Source organism: Falco punctatus (genome assembly GCF_963210335.1).
Source record: "Falco punctatus genome assembly, chromosome: 7".
Taxonomy (NCBI): Eukaryota; Metazoa; Chordata; class Aves; order Falconiformes; family Falconidae; genus Falco; species Falco punctatus.
Window position 1 is genome coordinate 43,167,563 of NC_137587.1, and position 14,837 is coordinate 43,182,399.

At 42.4% G+C, this 14,837-nt stretch overlaps 1 protein-coding gene across 1 annotated transcript in view; it reads left to right on the forward strand.

Moving 5' to 3' along the window:
- MTHFD1 (methylenetetrahydrofolate dehydrogenase, cyclohydrolase and formyltetrahydrofolate synthetase 1) overlaps nt 1-14,837 on the forward strand; it is a 42,759-nt gene that overhangs the window by 15,688 nt on the left and 12,234 nt on the right. Inside the window, exons 9-18 of the mRNA XM_080395854.1 lie at nt 3,380-3,507; nt 4,199-4,296; nt 4,987-5,160; nt 5,676-5,812; nt 6,102-6,148; nt 8,246-8,353; nt 8,455-8,529; nt 10,303-10,405; nt 11,560-11,636; nt 12,572-12,712. Coding sequence (XP_080251980.1) covers nt 3,380-3,507; nt 4,199-4,296; nt 4,987-5,160; nt 5,676-5,812; nt 6,102-6,148; nt 8,246-8,353; nt 8,455-8,529; nt 10,303-10,405; nt 11,560-11,636; nt 12,572-12,712 — 1,088 coding nt within the window. The remainder of the gene's footprint in view (nt 1-3,379; nt 3,508-4,198; nt 4,297-4,986; nt 5,161-5,675; nt 5,813-6,101; nt 6,149-8,245; nt 8,354-8,454; nt 8,530-10,302; nt 10,406-11,559; nt 11,637-12,571; nt 12,713-14,837) is intronic.

Consider the following 14,837-nt stretch of genomic DNA (forward strand, 5'->3'; position numbering starts at 1 on the left):
ATCAGGACTTGGTAGAGTACGGTGGAAACTGTCAGATTTCAAATTGATGGATGCTGCAGACTTTCTTTTTTTCATGTGGTTTTCTGAAGCTGCTGAATTTTCTCCTGCCTCTTTCTTCTCTTCTAATAGGTTGTGAAAAAGTTTTCAGATTAATCTTTTGGGAAAACAGTGCCAGAATTGTGGGAATTGCAATGCTACAGAAGGAACAGCGGCTAGTTTGCCAGCTTCTGCAGCTGCATCAGTGTACAGATAGAATATTGCTGCTAGCTGTGGTGGTGCTTTGACCATGGCAGGGGTGGAAAAATAGCACAGTTGCCATACATCTTACCATAGCTGTAAGCGCACCCAGCTAGGTGTCTCCTAGGTGTAGGTGTGAGTTGTGTGGTGGACATGGCAATCTCTGGATATGCTTATACTTTGCAAGTCGGGGAGCCCTGTACAGTTAAATCCCAATATGATTTGACATATCAGGACATCAACCTCTTGCAGACTTGCTGAGGCAGAGTTAAAAAAATGTTACAGCCATGTAGCTCTGTGCAAATGCAGCTGTTACATGTTTAATTGGAGGGTGGCCTGTATACCCCCAAGGCTGCCAGTTTGGAGGGTAGAGTAGGCAGTTTAAGCACATCTGGCTTTATGTTCATGTGTTCTACAGCTGAACAGAATCTCTTCCAGGTAGAGAGAGACAAGAGAGGATCTTTTAGAGCAGACAAGTGTGTCTTTCTCCCTTTCCAAATGTTCTGAATGCCTTAATCCAGGCCTGTAGAAATTGTTCTGCTACAGGAGAGAACAGTGCAGGCAGAGGATATTCCTAGAGATGGCAGAGTCCCTGAGGTGTCTTTCTCTGTGTCCTGATGGAGGAAGCAACCTCATTCAACATTCTTCTCTGCTATGGGATTTTGCAGCCCTAGCCAAGAGGGAACCTTGAACGGTAGGATATGAGAGCAGGAAAGGAGGATCAGCCTCTGGATCGTGGTGGCCATGCTCTTTAAATACCAGAGGAGCTAGAAAGATACAGAAAGCCTTGACTTGATACTCTGTATCTTTGTGTACTAGGAATCAAGCTGTCATCACAGGCCTGTAAGGTCAGGTTGTGTTGGGTACCTCATGAAACACCTTTCAGAATGGTGTCTAAAAAAAGAAGCGGACTGTAGGCAGGTGGTATCATGTTTTATAGATGAGGGTCATGTATGGTCTTGTATATTTGCAGTCATATATCCATGAGAAACATGTTAGTTGCACGTGTTAGTTGCACGTACGTTGGCACAGGCTTGCTTGGAAGTCACGTGGATATTCCCAGCCTGTGCCTGGTGAAAGCAGGACTGTGAATTAGCTGTGGTCCAGAAGCTGCACTCAACATACCTAATTCTCAACACCTTACTGTCAACATACATACTGTCATACAGCTGTCTCTGGAGACAGATGGATATCATCATACCTGTTATTCCATACATGTAGGCATGTCCTTCACTACTTCGGTTTCAAAGTCCTTGGATATGCACTCTTGTGTGTTCCAGCTGGCCGGAGAACCTGCTGGACCAGAGAAGACACAGGCAGTGGGAATGGTTATGGTGTCACTGATACTCTGTAGTTTGGTTCGTTTGTTTTGTTAAGAGTGGGATAATGAGTACTGAGAAGGTGAAATTACGGGGAGAGGCAGAAAGTGTTGTATGTGAGCTTCCCTGCAAAAGAATATTTTAAAGGTAATGGAATAGCTCCCAAGTTGTGCTCAGCAGTGCTTGGTGTGAGGTGAGGATGCAGGGGCAGGGTCTGGGGGCTTGTTTGGCTTGTGCTCATCACTGTGTCTGTGTAAACAGATCAGGCTGTTTGTGTCTGGAGTGCCTACTTGTTTTCTTCATTCTTGGGCCTGGAGACTTCCTGGCCAGGGTGGCTGGTAAGCCTGCTTGGTAACCTTAGAGGAAAATATGATTATGTTATTTGCCTTCTGCAGTCTTGATTAAGCTGATCTCTAGGCTGGAAGGCCAGACTGGTCTGCAGTTCAGGCAGCAAAGCTGACAGTTGCTGTAAAAACAGTGTTTAACAGCTGTGATGTTGATCAGGCTTTGAACTTTAGGGAGAAGCGTTGATTAAAACATAAACACAGCAAAACATCCAAGCTGTTAATTGTCAGCAACAGTGCAGCTAAAAATTAGTGTTGGCAGGAACAGCTTTTGTTCCCTCTTTGGTTTTATATAATCAGCTGTTTAGGAGTTTCGTTTCTCTTCTTCTCCTCGCACTCGCCAAATGTACGTTAAACTTACTGATTGTGTTCTGTGCAAATGTACACTTACTGTATGCAATATAATATCGCAATGTAACAACATTAAAATCTATCTTCAGGTTTTTCACACTGCTTGAGTTCCCTAGAGTCCTCAGATCTGAAATGAGGATCTGCCACTCCAGGAGTAACTTAAATTTTCCTTTTTTGATAGGCTGTGTCCGTAATCAGCAACTTCCTTAGATGACTGTGCTAGTTTACTAATGCATTTTGTCTTTTTCTCTCTTTATGGGAGACCTTGAAGGTCACCACTGGAAAGAAGTGCTGTATCTGCTTCTCCGTTGTCAGGTCATGTAGTGCACCAGGATATAGTTTGTTTGTTTTTCGCTTTTTTTTGTCAGAGAGAAAGGAGATTATTCTACTGGGGCTCTCAAGTCACCTGTGAGGTTTGTTTTGACACAGCTCTGATCTGTGAACTGCAGTGTTTACCAGTCCATCATTAGAATGGCAAGGAGTAATTGAAAAGTTCAGCACTTTCTGCATTCAGTTTCTGTAAAGGCAGGTGATTTTGTTCAATAGTAAGGCCAAGATGTCCTCCCAGATGGAACAGAGCAAATGTAAACCTAGAGTTTTGGAACAAGTCAGCCGTGTTTCTTCTCTCACACTTCTTTTAGACCATTAGCTTATATCTCCTTCAAACTGGAAGCCGTACTAATCCTTCAGTGCAATGCAGCAGGAGCTGTGAGAGGATCATTCAGGTGACATCTCTATTGTGTGTCCCATTTGTGGTTTATTAGTGCAGAGATGTAAGGCTTGGTCTGTGCTTTGGTCCCTTTGCATTTGTTTTGGAGTCATCTTAAGACTGCCCTATGGGCCATGTGCCACTGAGAAAACACTTGATCTCAAGGCAAGGGAGATCTGTCTGGCTGAGGATAAATGGCGCTTAACGGAAAGACACGTTGCATGAGATGTTGACACTCTGAGTGAAGTATGATGATAACAGCTTCATTTTGTGATGTTGTTCTAACTTTTTATCTTTTTTTACAGCTTCCTGGATACTCGGCTTCTGTTTTGTTTACTCCAACAGAGGAAAAGTCTTCAGTTTCAGCCAGTGCTGCCTCCTACAGTGATGTGTAACTTACTTTTTCCTTATATCCCCAGACAGCACAAAGGCCAGTGGAAAAAGAGTTGTAGGAGATGTGGCGTATAGTACAGCAAAGGAAAGAGCTTCCTACATCACCCCAGTTCCTGGTGGTGTTGGGCCTATGACTGTGGCCATGTTAATGCAGGTATGTGGGCAGACTGAGACTGCTGGTCATCTCCTCTGCCTTTACAATTGGGGTATGTTGCTGCTGTCCTTCAGCATAGTAGCAAAGCAACTGGTGCTTCCTTCTTGCTCTTACAGAGGTCTGGTTAGGATTTCCAACTTTTAGTCCAAACAATTTGGATTCAGTTAACTGAGGAAAAAGATGGAGCTTAAGGAAATGTTAGGACAGCATTTTTCTGGTTAGGGTTTTGTTGGGGTTTTTCTGGGCGGGTGGGGTGGGTGATGTTGAGTGTGGTATCATAAAACAGTGAGGCTTATCTTACAAGAGTAGGCTTGTCTTACAGTGTTCTGGCTGTAATTCTAGAACTGTCCACAGGGTGACTGGATAAAAAGGAGGAGAGTAAAAGTATAAGTCAGCTCCTTCTGTTCCTGCTTTGCTTAAGAAACCCTGCTGGCACAGAACACCCCAAAAAATCCAGCATGCTGGAGGATAAATAGGTAGATGGATAGATAGACACGGTGGGGTTTTTTTTTCTTTTTAAGAAAACTACGAGCAGAATCTCATTTTGGACTTCAGCATGTGCTTTAATCAAAGCACTTTGTGTTAATCTCAAGCTGAGACAAATGGGACAGGAAAACCTTTCTGAGTCTTTGTGAACCGGCATGGTTCGTATGGTGGTGGTTGCTATAACGCATTTTCATGCTCATTTTAGAGCACAGTGGAAAGTGCACAGCGTTTTCTGGAGAAGTTCCAGCCTGGAAAATGGAACATCCAATATAACCAGCTTACCCTAAAGGTGCCTGTTCCAAGGTAATGCTTTCAGATAAAGCCACTGGCAGTATTCATGCAGCATACTTGCTTCTGTTCCCAAGCGTTGCGTAATACAGGGCATACAGGTATGTAGATAGTAGCTGGCATTGAAGTTTAGAGAGAAGTAGAGAGAAGGTTCCGTGAGGTCTTCCTAAGAGTGCAGAGCTAACCTGCAATGGTGCTGTGACATGTTGAAGGGTAGGCTTGGGTCATCCTGATAATATTAAGGCCTGAACATGGGCTTCCACAGACTTCTTAGGCCAGCTAGGTAGTTGCTGATTGAGCAAATAGCGAGACACTTGTATTTTGGAAAATTTTCAGGCTGACATGGCAGGAGCCTAGCAGCTTGAAATAGAAGTTGGTGTCAAGTCCCCAAGGAGCAGTTGAAAATACCATAAAGGAGCATAACACATTGCCTACAAAAAGGCATTCTTGGAGTGAAAGGATTGGGCAGGGGGGTGTTGTTTGGTTTCTGGTGGGTTTTTGGCTTTTTTTTTTTTTTTAAAAAAAAAAAGGAACTCCTGAGGATGTGTCTATTCTAATGTAGCCAGTATGGGTGGGATTGATTAACTAGGAAGGGTTAAAGCTTCCCTTTTAAAATATATATTAAGTGTAGTTTGTGCCATCCAGAAGTGGGGAATTTGTGAGAAGTCTTTGACTTATGAATTGACCTTGCTCTCTTTCTTTAAGTGATATTGAAATATCACAGTCTTGCATACCCAAGCCTATCGATCAAGTTGCAAGAGAAGTTGGCCTGTTCCCTGATGAGGTGGAGCTCTATGGCCAAACTAAAGCCAAGGTTCATCTGTCAGCTCTGGAACGGCTGAAGAGCCAGCCAGATGGCAAATACATTGTTGTAACTGGGTAGGTATTTCCTTAACGGAGGCATCACTTACATGATGTCAAGCTGAAAGAAATTTTATTAGCATGGCTTCTTTTGTATTGTCTTTTGTTAAGGTGACTGTATGGGGTGCTCTGGCTTTTGGTACATCACACTGTGAAAATCTAGTGGTTTGGCAAATAGATTTATCTCTTGTGGCAAATTGTGGTATGTAGTTTAACATTTCTCTCTGGGAAATGAATTGTTTTGGTCTGCAGGTCAGGGTTATGGAGGAAAGACTGGATCATAGTCAAAGTTCTAGTCTAGTAGCCTGCCTTCAAGAGTAACTAGCAAGTTGTTTCAGGGGGAAGTCTTCAGCAGATAATAGGATAATTTGCCAATCTCATTCCAGTTTCAAACTGATGAAGATTAGCTGAAGTCTGAGCCAATCCAGAATTTGAATTGCCATTAACTGCAGTCGCTGGGTGACTGCTTTATCCCTGTTGAGTCTCACCCACTACAAGTGTTCAATTGTGTCTGTTCTGCTTTTTCACTGCAGGATAACTCCTACGCCCCTAGGAGAGGGGAAAAGCACCACCACTGTTGGTCTTGTTCAAGCCTTAGGAGCACACCTTCATCAGAATGTCTTTGCCTGTGTTCGGCAGCCTTCTCAGGGGCCAACCTTTGGTATAAAAGGTATGAGGTATTCTGTTGGTTGCAGTTGAACTAAATGGGGGAAGGTGGCATTCAGAGATTTATTCTGCTGCCTTGTAGTTTAACGTAATTCATATTTACGATTGCATTTCTTTTAAGAAACAAAAACCTTGGGTAAGTTCTACAGTGTTGTCTTCAAGTGCTGTACTGGGATTTAAACTAAGCAGCTCGACAGTAGGTGCCTTCTCAAAGCCATTAAGCAAGCACATGTAATACCACTCTGGGCTGGAGACAACTTTATTTACATGGTTTGACTATTGTCTCTCTGTAGGTGGAGCTGCAGGTGGTGGCTATTGTCAAGTTATCCCCATGGACGAGGTAAATCTTTATACAAAGCCTCATTGCACACATAGCTCACAGACCTTGAGGAGATACTGCAGTCTGCAGTCAGATAACTTAGAAATATCTTTTCTTTTCATGTCCCAGTTTAGCGCTCCCAAAAACTAGATGCTTGATTTCAGCACATTTTAAAAAAAAAAAAAAAAAACAAAACCCAACAAGCATCTTTGGTTTTTTCAGAAGGGTGGCTGCATGGTTAGGGAACTTAACAGGACTGGGGATTCCCAGTTCCTCTGATCCCTCCCCTTCTGTGCCTTGAATTTCTGTATACCCTTGAGCAAAGTACATCCCCTGTCCCTTTTTCCTAGCACTGAAATGATGATGATGATGATGACGACTTAATACATTTTGGAAGCATATTAAGCAGTTCTGTCAGTGGCAGTGGTTACCGACTCTTTCTGTGAGCTGTTTTGGTGTACTTGTGTTTTAGATCACTAACATGAAATGAGAAAAGAGAAGTTGGGAATCAGTAATGCCAAGGCCTCAGCCCATGGGGGACTGGCACTGCAGCATATTTCTGACGTGACTTGGCAACAAGTAAAATCCTGTGTCTGGGGGCAGGGAATTGAAAGGCACGTGTAGCACGTGCTCTCGTGCTTCTCTCAACTCTCTAAGTAATTGCCTGTAGAATTCTTCCTTTGTCTCATGCACTATAGATTGACACGGGGCAATTTTAGGAAGAAAAGCAGAAATGATCAAAAGGGCTGTTTGCTCCAGTTGATGCAGCAAGTCCATGAAAAAAAAAGAAATGTTAAGGAAGCAGAATATTGATTTAGTCAGGTGCCAAGAACATGTGTGAATGATAGATGTGACAGGAAAAATAATCTCCTCCTCCTTGGGGGTGTTAATAAGATGAGCCAAAATACTTGACTGTGTGCAGCAGTGGGAAACAGCCCCGCTCTTGGAACCAAACTGGCTGAAAGGACTTTCTTTAAGTATGATCTGTGTGGTATTAATACACATAGTGTTGTGGGGGTGTTTTAATCAGTGGATGTCTCATAAACCTGAAGTATATGGAGTCACTAGTTACAGTAATGACCTTGATACGTCATTTGGTATTTCTGCATGCGTCTTTCATCCTAGGAAAAGATTAGCAAGTGAAAAACTTTGAGTTCATGCTGCAGAACCAAGGTAGTAATAATTTCTTCTTGTTGCATGCATGTAGAATGAGACAGCAATTAGCATTTACTAATTAGGATTTATCGTCAGCATGTGACTAGCTGCATTCTGCCTTGAGCTATCTGTTTTTAAGACCACAGTAGCAAGGCTTCAACAGAACAGTATTGTCAGGTCTTCTGTCATACCACCTTTTCTGATGTCCTGTTTTCGTTTTCCTCCTTTGTTGCTCTGCTACACAGGGAAAAAAGGTTGTTTTAACCACACCTTTTACTCCCTTACCATAATGCAGGTTTGTCATGGAAGCTATATATCCCAAGCCATTTGTCAGTATAGCTACAGTGCAGCCAGATAGCTCATGTAGACAAACCCACTCAAACCACCTTTTAATGAGCTAGAATCAAGAAAACTATTAGCAGTGTCACTGTGTAGTATGTGGCCTACAAGTTCTGCCTGTGCTGCTCAGTGTTTGAGTGGTTAGCTTTTGCAGAGCTCCATGCAACCACAGCTCTACTGCTAGCACTACACAAGGTTGCTAGTTTCAGTTTAGCTCAGATACTTTTGTGGGAGCAGCAGCTTCTGCTAATGTATGTGTGAAACCTGTTGTGCTTATAATGGGAGGGGGTCAGAAGGAAAGTGAAGGAGGAGCAATGCAGATGTGCCCTTCTCAGGTGTCAAGGAGCCTGTGAAAACTGTTATTGTGGGGAAAAAAAAAACCCTTTTAATTTGGCAGCTTCATTCTGGAAGTTTGTAAAATGATATAAATGTGGGTGAGGCATTTTTCTGTTTTAGAGAAATTCTTTCCTCTCTACCACATTCTGCACTGAGCAATCTCTCCCCCTCCACCCTCATTCACTTTAACATTGCTATTAATACTTCTCTTTCCATCTGTCTACAGTGAATTGAAATAAATGAAAATTGCAGTAGGATGAGGTAACTGATATGTTTTATCTCTTCTAGTTTAACCTTCACCTCACTGGTGACATCCATGCTATCACTGCAGCCAACAACCTGGTCGCTGCTGCTGTCGATGCACGTATATTCCATGAGCTAACTCAGACTGACCAGGTACAATCCTTTCATGTGATGTTTTTGAGCCCAGCCCACTTTGGCCAAGATGTTTTGGGTGTGCCAACAGTGCTAATTAACTACCTGTTTCATTCTGCAAGGCTCTTTACAGCCGTTTGGTACCTTCTGTCAATGGTGTTAGGAAGTTCTCAGACATTCAGATCCGAAGACTGCAGGTAAGGTCACTGGTTTTGCATTGGTTTCTGGTTCTGTTCCATTTACTCATCCTTAACATAGGCAGAGATAGGTTACAGAAACCCTTGTGTTGTCCTCTAGGTTATTCTGCTGGAATTTATTTTTTATGTAAGAGTGCAGAAGTGTGGTAGCCCTTCTTACAGCCCAGAAAACAGTGAGGTGCAGCCCCAAGGGGAAGAGTCATCGATGGGACTCTCTTTATCATATGCTGAGTAACTCAGTGGGAGTAGGCAAAGAGATTAGTGCCCTTTGTTAATAGTGTCAATTCAGTGTCCTTAATGCAGTTTAAGAAGGGACCAGAATCAGTTTCCGTACCTTATAGCCAGTTACAGCTAGAGATGAACAGTTCCCATGTGACAGCTATATAGCTAATAACAGCACAAAAAAAGGCAATTTATAAAATTCAGCAAAAAGCAAACATACAGAATTTTGTCTTACCCAGATTGAATGGGGGAAAAAATTGAAAACTACCTGTCCCCTACATTGCGCACTCCTCCTCTTTCCAAAAAAGGATTCCCAGTAAGATGAGTACCCCTGTCACTGAGTGGCAGTCCCTGAGCAGACCACAGCTCCCGTTCTGATCCTTAGAAATTAATATGAACTATCATGTGTCCCTGACTTCTGCAAAAATGAGAATTGACAGAGGAATAGTTTTGCAGTGGGCTTGGACCTTCTGGCTAGGAGGACAGCCTGGGGCCTGCTAAGCTCATTCACAGTACAAACCCGTTTGTGCAGTATTCAGGCTGGATCAGTTGCCCATTTGGAATTCAGGAGCAATAGTCAGACTCTTAGGAAGCTAAAACTGATTAATTGGCTATAATGTCTCAACCATTAGAGAACGTGTGGTTTGCTTCCGTTGCTGAGCAAAGAAGCTACATCATATTGCTTGGTGTTCCTGATGGATGGCTGAGGGAAGTCTACCCTAACCACTGTTCTCATTATTAAATGTCAAGATGTGAACAGGATGCTAATACTCCAGAAAAATATCTTTTTGTTTGGTTGGTGGGTTTGGTTCGTTTATTTCTTTTTCTAAATTGTGTGTTTGAAGAGGAAAAGACTTTCTTCTTGCCTGCTTTACTTCAGGAGCAAAATATGACTTAGCCGTCTAGTTAATTAAAAAAAAAAAAGCTTGCTCGTTCATAAATCAACTCAGTCATTTTCCTCATTCCTAAGCTTGCGCTTGTGTCAGGCTTCTTGAGATAATTCTTCTCTCAATTAAGCAACTTGGCAAGCTGCCCATCCTCTCAGTATGTTCAAGATCAGCTTTCTGGGATGCTGACAGCCTTGTGACTGAATTGTTTAATTCCTCCTTTGTGCTGCCTAACCAGCATGCGGAAAGCAGTGTCTTTAAATACGTATGGCTGCGTGCAGTGACCCTAGGCAGACTAATGAGAAGTGGATGTAAGCATGTGAGACTAATGGTTAGAACACGGTATGTAAGGAACTGCAAAGCGCTCTCTTACTCGTTCTGTAGATACCTTGCACAAAGCTTGGTGATAACCTACCCTAATGAGCTCTGTTGTTTGCTTTGCCTTTTACTAGCTGCCCAGCAGCAAGCTCTGCTTCCAGATACACACCAGTATGGATCATCTGACGTTGTTGTGGGGTCTAGAAGGGACACTGAAAAGGCAGCCCCTCCTTATTTCTGAATATGCAGATGCTACTGCCGAAGGCTCATTGCTCTAGTGAAGGGTTCATTTCTGTGGATCTTTTCATTATACCTTTTTTCTTTTATTTGTCATTTCCTGCCATAGAAATTAGGCATTAACAAAACTGATCCTGCAACTTTGACAAAGGAAGAAGTAAACTTCTTTGTGAGATTGGACATTGACCCAAGCACCATAACGTGGCAAAGAGGTACAAAAGCCATTAAATAAGGAATTATTAAGAAACAAAACGTGTGTCAAAAGAGAGGTTTGCAAGTGCAGCAGGAACTGTTTACTGAAAAAATGGGGAAGAGGGCAGGGCTGGCCTCTCCTGAGTGTTTGGTGGGGTAGATGCCTGTAGCTGGCATCCCATTTCTAAAAGGTCTGATGTATGGGCTTGAATCTGCTCTGAATTGGTGCGAGTTTGTTTCTGGATTTGTTGGTCACTGAGGGGATTGAGTTTGGCAACTGTAGCCAACAGCCTTTTTACCTGACTGAGAAAGCCTGGTGGGCAAGGAGAGGGTTCTGCTCTGGGGTTAAACTCAGTTTGAATCTGCCCACTTGCTCTGTTGGGGGCTGACAGCAAATAAAGACCAGATTTTTAAAAGGCTTTAAAAGATACCTGAAGGTAAAATCAGTTTCTGGTCTGGCAGACTTCATACTTCACTAGCAAAAGAAATCTCAAATATGGAAATTTTTCTTTTGATCTAAACCTCAAGAAGTTTCTTCTTTTTATTAAAACAGTGTGAAATGTACTCCAAAATCTGCTTCATAACTTGTAATGGGGCTAAAGTAGTCTGCCTCATGGGAAATATTTTATAAAATTCTTAGAATTTTTCAAGCAGATAGTAAGAAACAGCAAATTTAAGCCAGTATTTGGTAGTCTGCGTTTCCAGGGTAATTTGAGTTAATGGGGCTGCATGAAACTTTTCTCACTAAATGGCAGAATCTGACCATTTTATCACTTAACTTTTAAAATTATACTTTCATTTCTTTTTTGGCTGTGATAATTTCCTGATTCCACATTGACTAATGATGGTGGAAAAGCAATTGGAATAATACTAGCAGCTCTGCTTTTCAGAAAGGCTTTGGACTTACGGTTCATGGGTGCAGAGGGAGGTAGGCTCCCTCTGGATGCAGTGCAGGGCCCGCATGTGACGGTGGGTATCCTGACTTTGTTGCAGTTCAGTTTTGGGAAAGAATCACGTTGAGTAGCACTTGCCATTCTTCAGGAGAGGATGGTATGTCAAACTGCCATCCTCCCTTCGTAGGTGATCTAGTTGAGTGTTTTGAGTGTTTGTCATGGTGCACAGATGTGACATGACTTGAAACGTGACTTCTCATCTTTCTCTCTATTCCTCACAGTACTGGATACAAATGACAGGTTCCTTAGGAAAATCACTATTGGACAGTCTCCAACGGAAAAAGGTTTCTCACGAACGGTAATTGTTCCCTTTTCTTGCATGTTTTTAAAAGTCCTCTGAAAAATGAGGTCCTGAAGCAAGTTTCTGTAACTCCAGATTTTTCCGTCTTTTACCAGTACCTTCTTAAAGAGAAAGCAGAAAGTCCCTTCAGCCAAGCAGTTACGTTCGCTACCAGCGCAGTGCTCAGTTTCATTGTCTGTTCCCTCCTTCCCTGTTCTCTCCTGAATGTTGGCTTCCCGAGCTGGGTTAACTGGCATAGTAACGGTGGTATATAATATGATGCATGGCAGTGGCTAATCTTCACCACTGCAGATGCTTTGGGTGGGTTGTATCTGGCCAAAACTAGACACTGTATCCGAGCTTGTTCTTTAGATTCATTATATAATCAATAGAGTAAAATAGGCAGTCAGGGCTGTGACTATTCCCATCCCTTAAGTAACTGTCAAATTAATAGTTCAAATGAATTGTGCTCAGAAAAGCCTCTTTCTATTGACTTGAAATGTCCCCAGGGTGCTTAGCTTAGATGGAGGTGTCTGTGTTATGTCAGATGAGTTCTACCCCTCATTTCCTATAGAATATGATTTTTTTTTCATTTACTGTACTGTTTAGTGATAGTCAGATGAGTTAGTAACCTCAGTCTTCAAAAATAAAATTTGTTACTCAGGCGTTCTTACATGAATCACTAATGTATGTACCAGGAGAGAGTCATATAATAGCAATGAAACAGGTAGTTTTTACTTCTGCAGAAAAAAATCCCGTTTAAAATGGTCAAATTAAATGAAGTATGTTCTGAGAGTAATGCTTTAGTTTATCTTTTATATTTGTATGTCTGTATTTTTTTTATTGTTGTTGTTACGATGGTAATGATTGGCCTTGTTTCAAGAATTTAATGCAAGTAAAGATTGCTACTAGGGAATCTTGATGAGTTTGCATTCTTTATTCTTCCCTTGCAGGCTCAGTTTGACATCACGGTGAGCAGTGAAATCATGGCAGTTCTGGCTCTCTCTGATGGGCTAGATGATATGAAAAAGCGACTGGGCAGAATGGTAGTAGCTTCCAGCAAGAGAGGAGAACCAGTTACAGCAGATGACCTTGTAAGAGTCATTCAGTTCTTAAATGCTTTTTCCTATTGCTTCTGAAAGTTCTCAGACTGAAAAGCATAGGGACAGTTCTGTACAGAAAAGACATTAGCATATAGAAGATTAAAGATGAAATCATAGCCCCTGGAGTTAATGAAGGTGTTTTACTTCAGTGTGGCTAGCACCTTATCCAGAGTGTGTGTGTGTGTGACCTGGGCAGGGGCAAAGGGTCCTGTGTGATGTGCTATGTGTTGAGTTGGAGCTAGCACCGTAGGAATTAACGGGGAAATACATGGTGGCTTCTAAATAAAAAGCCTGTTTGTTTGTCGGAAGAATTTAAAATGCATCTTGCTGGCCATCCTGTTTCTCAGGCTCCCCGGACAGCATTGAGCAGGAACAAAACCTCGTGCAAATTTAATTGTAGGTGAGGATGTGTCTTATTCTGGGAGGCTATGAATGCTATAAAAGCCAAACCCTTTGCAAAAAGTGCAGGGTCTCCATAAGGCAGCCTTTGAAGGACACAAATCCTTGATTTCCAGTGCATGGAATGCTGAATGTAGTAGCACTGGTGATGTCTATTACCAGTGTGTAAGGCAGTCCTAAGCAGCAGTTGCTAGCTGCAGCACTGTCTTGCAGCTGTCCATGCAATAATTATTACAGTACTTGGCATGTTTGTGGAGGGTGTCAGCTAGCACTCTCCCAAATGATGCTTCACATGGTTTCTCAGAGGAATAGCCTATGACCTAGACACTTCTTCCAAGATGTCCTAAAGACGGCAACCCTGTGTGGAGAAGGGAAGGGGAATTGAGCCCTGTATGTGAACTGTGCCCTGCCGCTTGGCCTGAAGGCAGAGAACAGGCTTAGGACTGTTGCACTAGTCAATAGAATTACGGTATTGGTGCTTACTGCTGTCCCGTGTAGTAGGTATTTCACAGCCTGTTTTGCAAAAGACAAGAGTATTACAAATTTGCATGATGTGGTGGAAATGAGGTTTGTCTTGCATTTTCTGAATGAACGTTTCCAGTGAGAGAGACAAATCCACAGCCTGGGTATCCTGACTTGTGTTTCCAGCAAGGTGGCACACAGTACTAAGGCTTACCCAGCTCTTGCTATGGGCTTTTTGTTTTACTTCCTTTCAGGATAAGCCGAAGAAACAGCAGATTAGCAATGTGGCCTGACCCTGGCCTTGCAGGAAAAGGGCTAGACTGGGAACCATTTGTCTGTAGATGTTCTTATCTGAGACATCTTGGGAATGAGGGAGGACACGTGCCAAAGTTCTGCAGGCAGCTTTGAGATCTTAATTCCTGCTGCTAGCACGCTGCCGGTTTAACCTTAAGTACCTAATTTAAACCCTGTTCTGGAAAACAGGAGAGTCTCCTGCTGCACATCAGCAGTGGAGGCAAATGGTGCCTGTGCAGGGAGTTGCTTTGAGTTTTATATAAAGGCCAGGTGATAGAAGTCTTTAATATCAACATTTTTTTACTTTAATCTAATTATGTTTGATTTTGTCCGATGCAACTGCAGAATGGAGGTGGTGGTATCAGACCTGCTGACCTGCTGAACAGGTTCTCTTGAAAGTTGTGTGTTTGCACACATGGCAGCCATTGGCTTTCATCTTTAGGACTGTGCTACGTACTCATGCAGGCAGAAACACCGTGACTGCAGAGACCAGACTGACACAATGAAATGTCTGGATCCTTCTGCTGTGATATAACCACTGTCATGATTCTGGTACCAGGAAATGCAAAGAAACTGGGAAGAAATGTAGAATCAAAAACTGACTACAGGTTTTTAGATATGGGATGTACTGAGTGCTGCAAGCCTCAGATGTCACCATGGAAATCTTGCTCTGTAGTTTTCATTATTCTGGAGATGATGGAAGTTTAAAGCTTATCCATTAAATGTTAAATAAGCATTCATGTGGCAAGATTGAAACTAATGAAACAAAGCAGTAAATGTCTTTTAAAAAAAAGTTTCATATAATTGAGTGCTGCAATACAATTGAAATTAAAGGGAAGAGAAAGGAATCTGGTTCACTTTTCATAACTGCTGTGACCATTTGGCTCAGTACCCATGATAGTGATTCTAGTTACTTCTGCAAGTGCTGGGCATCATCTGGTTTGGTTTCCGCTGGACTGTC